The following is a 520-nucleotide window of genomic DNA, read 5'->3' on the forward strand; positions in this document are numbered from 1 at the left end:
AAATTAGGGCGCAACATTTGTATTCCTGAAGATCAAAAGCCTGCATTTTCTAAATATTTTCATTCACTCCGAGCTAAATGGCAAAACTGCGATAGATCGGAGCAGAGGTTCAAAAAAAAGTACGCCGACTGGCTATTAAACACTGCAAAATTTATAATAAAAGACGAGTCTCTGTCAACGCAATCAAAAACAACAGGTCGTCCATCCTTATCATTTTCTGATGCGTCTGACCGATCGAAACGCAGAAAAACAGAAGAACTTCGCACATCTAACACCACTGAAGAATTAGCTTACGCTACTCAAATGAGTCTTCGCTCTTTAGGACAATTGGACGCTTCAAAAATTGTAAAAGATGTAACATTGACAAGCCCAACAAGAGCTACTAAGTATATGAAAGCTGCTACATCTCAAGTTGAACGTACTTTATCGAATGATGCAGCATTATCAGTTCTAATTGAACACAAGTTCTTAAAACGTACGTATCAAAGTATTAGAAACATAGGCAAAGAAAATAAAAAAT

The 520-nt window shown here is 36.7% G+C and overlaps 1 protein-coding gene across 1 annotated transcript in view; it reads left to right on the top strand.

Moving 5' to 3' along the window:
- LOC116851966 overlaps positions 1-520 on the top strand; it is an 8,956-nt gene that overhangs the window by 3,535 nt on the left and 4,901 nt on the right. The window contains exon 2 of the mRNA XM_032831899.1: positions 323-475. Coding sequence (XP_032687790.1) covers positions 323-475 — 153 coding nt within the window. The remainder of the gene's footprint in view (positions 1-322; positions 476-520) is intronic.

The sequence above is a fragment of the Odontomachus brunneus genome, unplaced genomic scaffold, assembly GCF_010583005.1.
Source record: "Odontomachus brunneus isolate Ranch 3 - 2012 unplaced genomic scaffold, Obru_v1 Obru_scaffold_197, whole genome shotgun sequence".
Lineage (NCBI taxonomy): Eukaryota > Metazoa > Arthropoda > Insecta > Hymenoptera > Formicidae > Odontomachus > Odontomachus brunneus.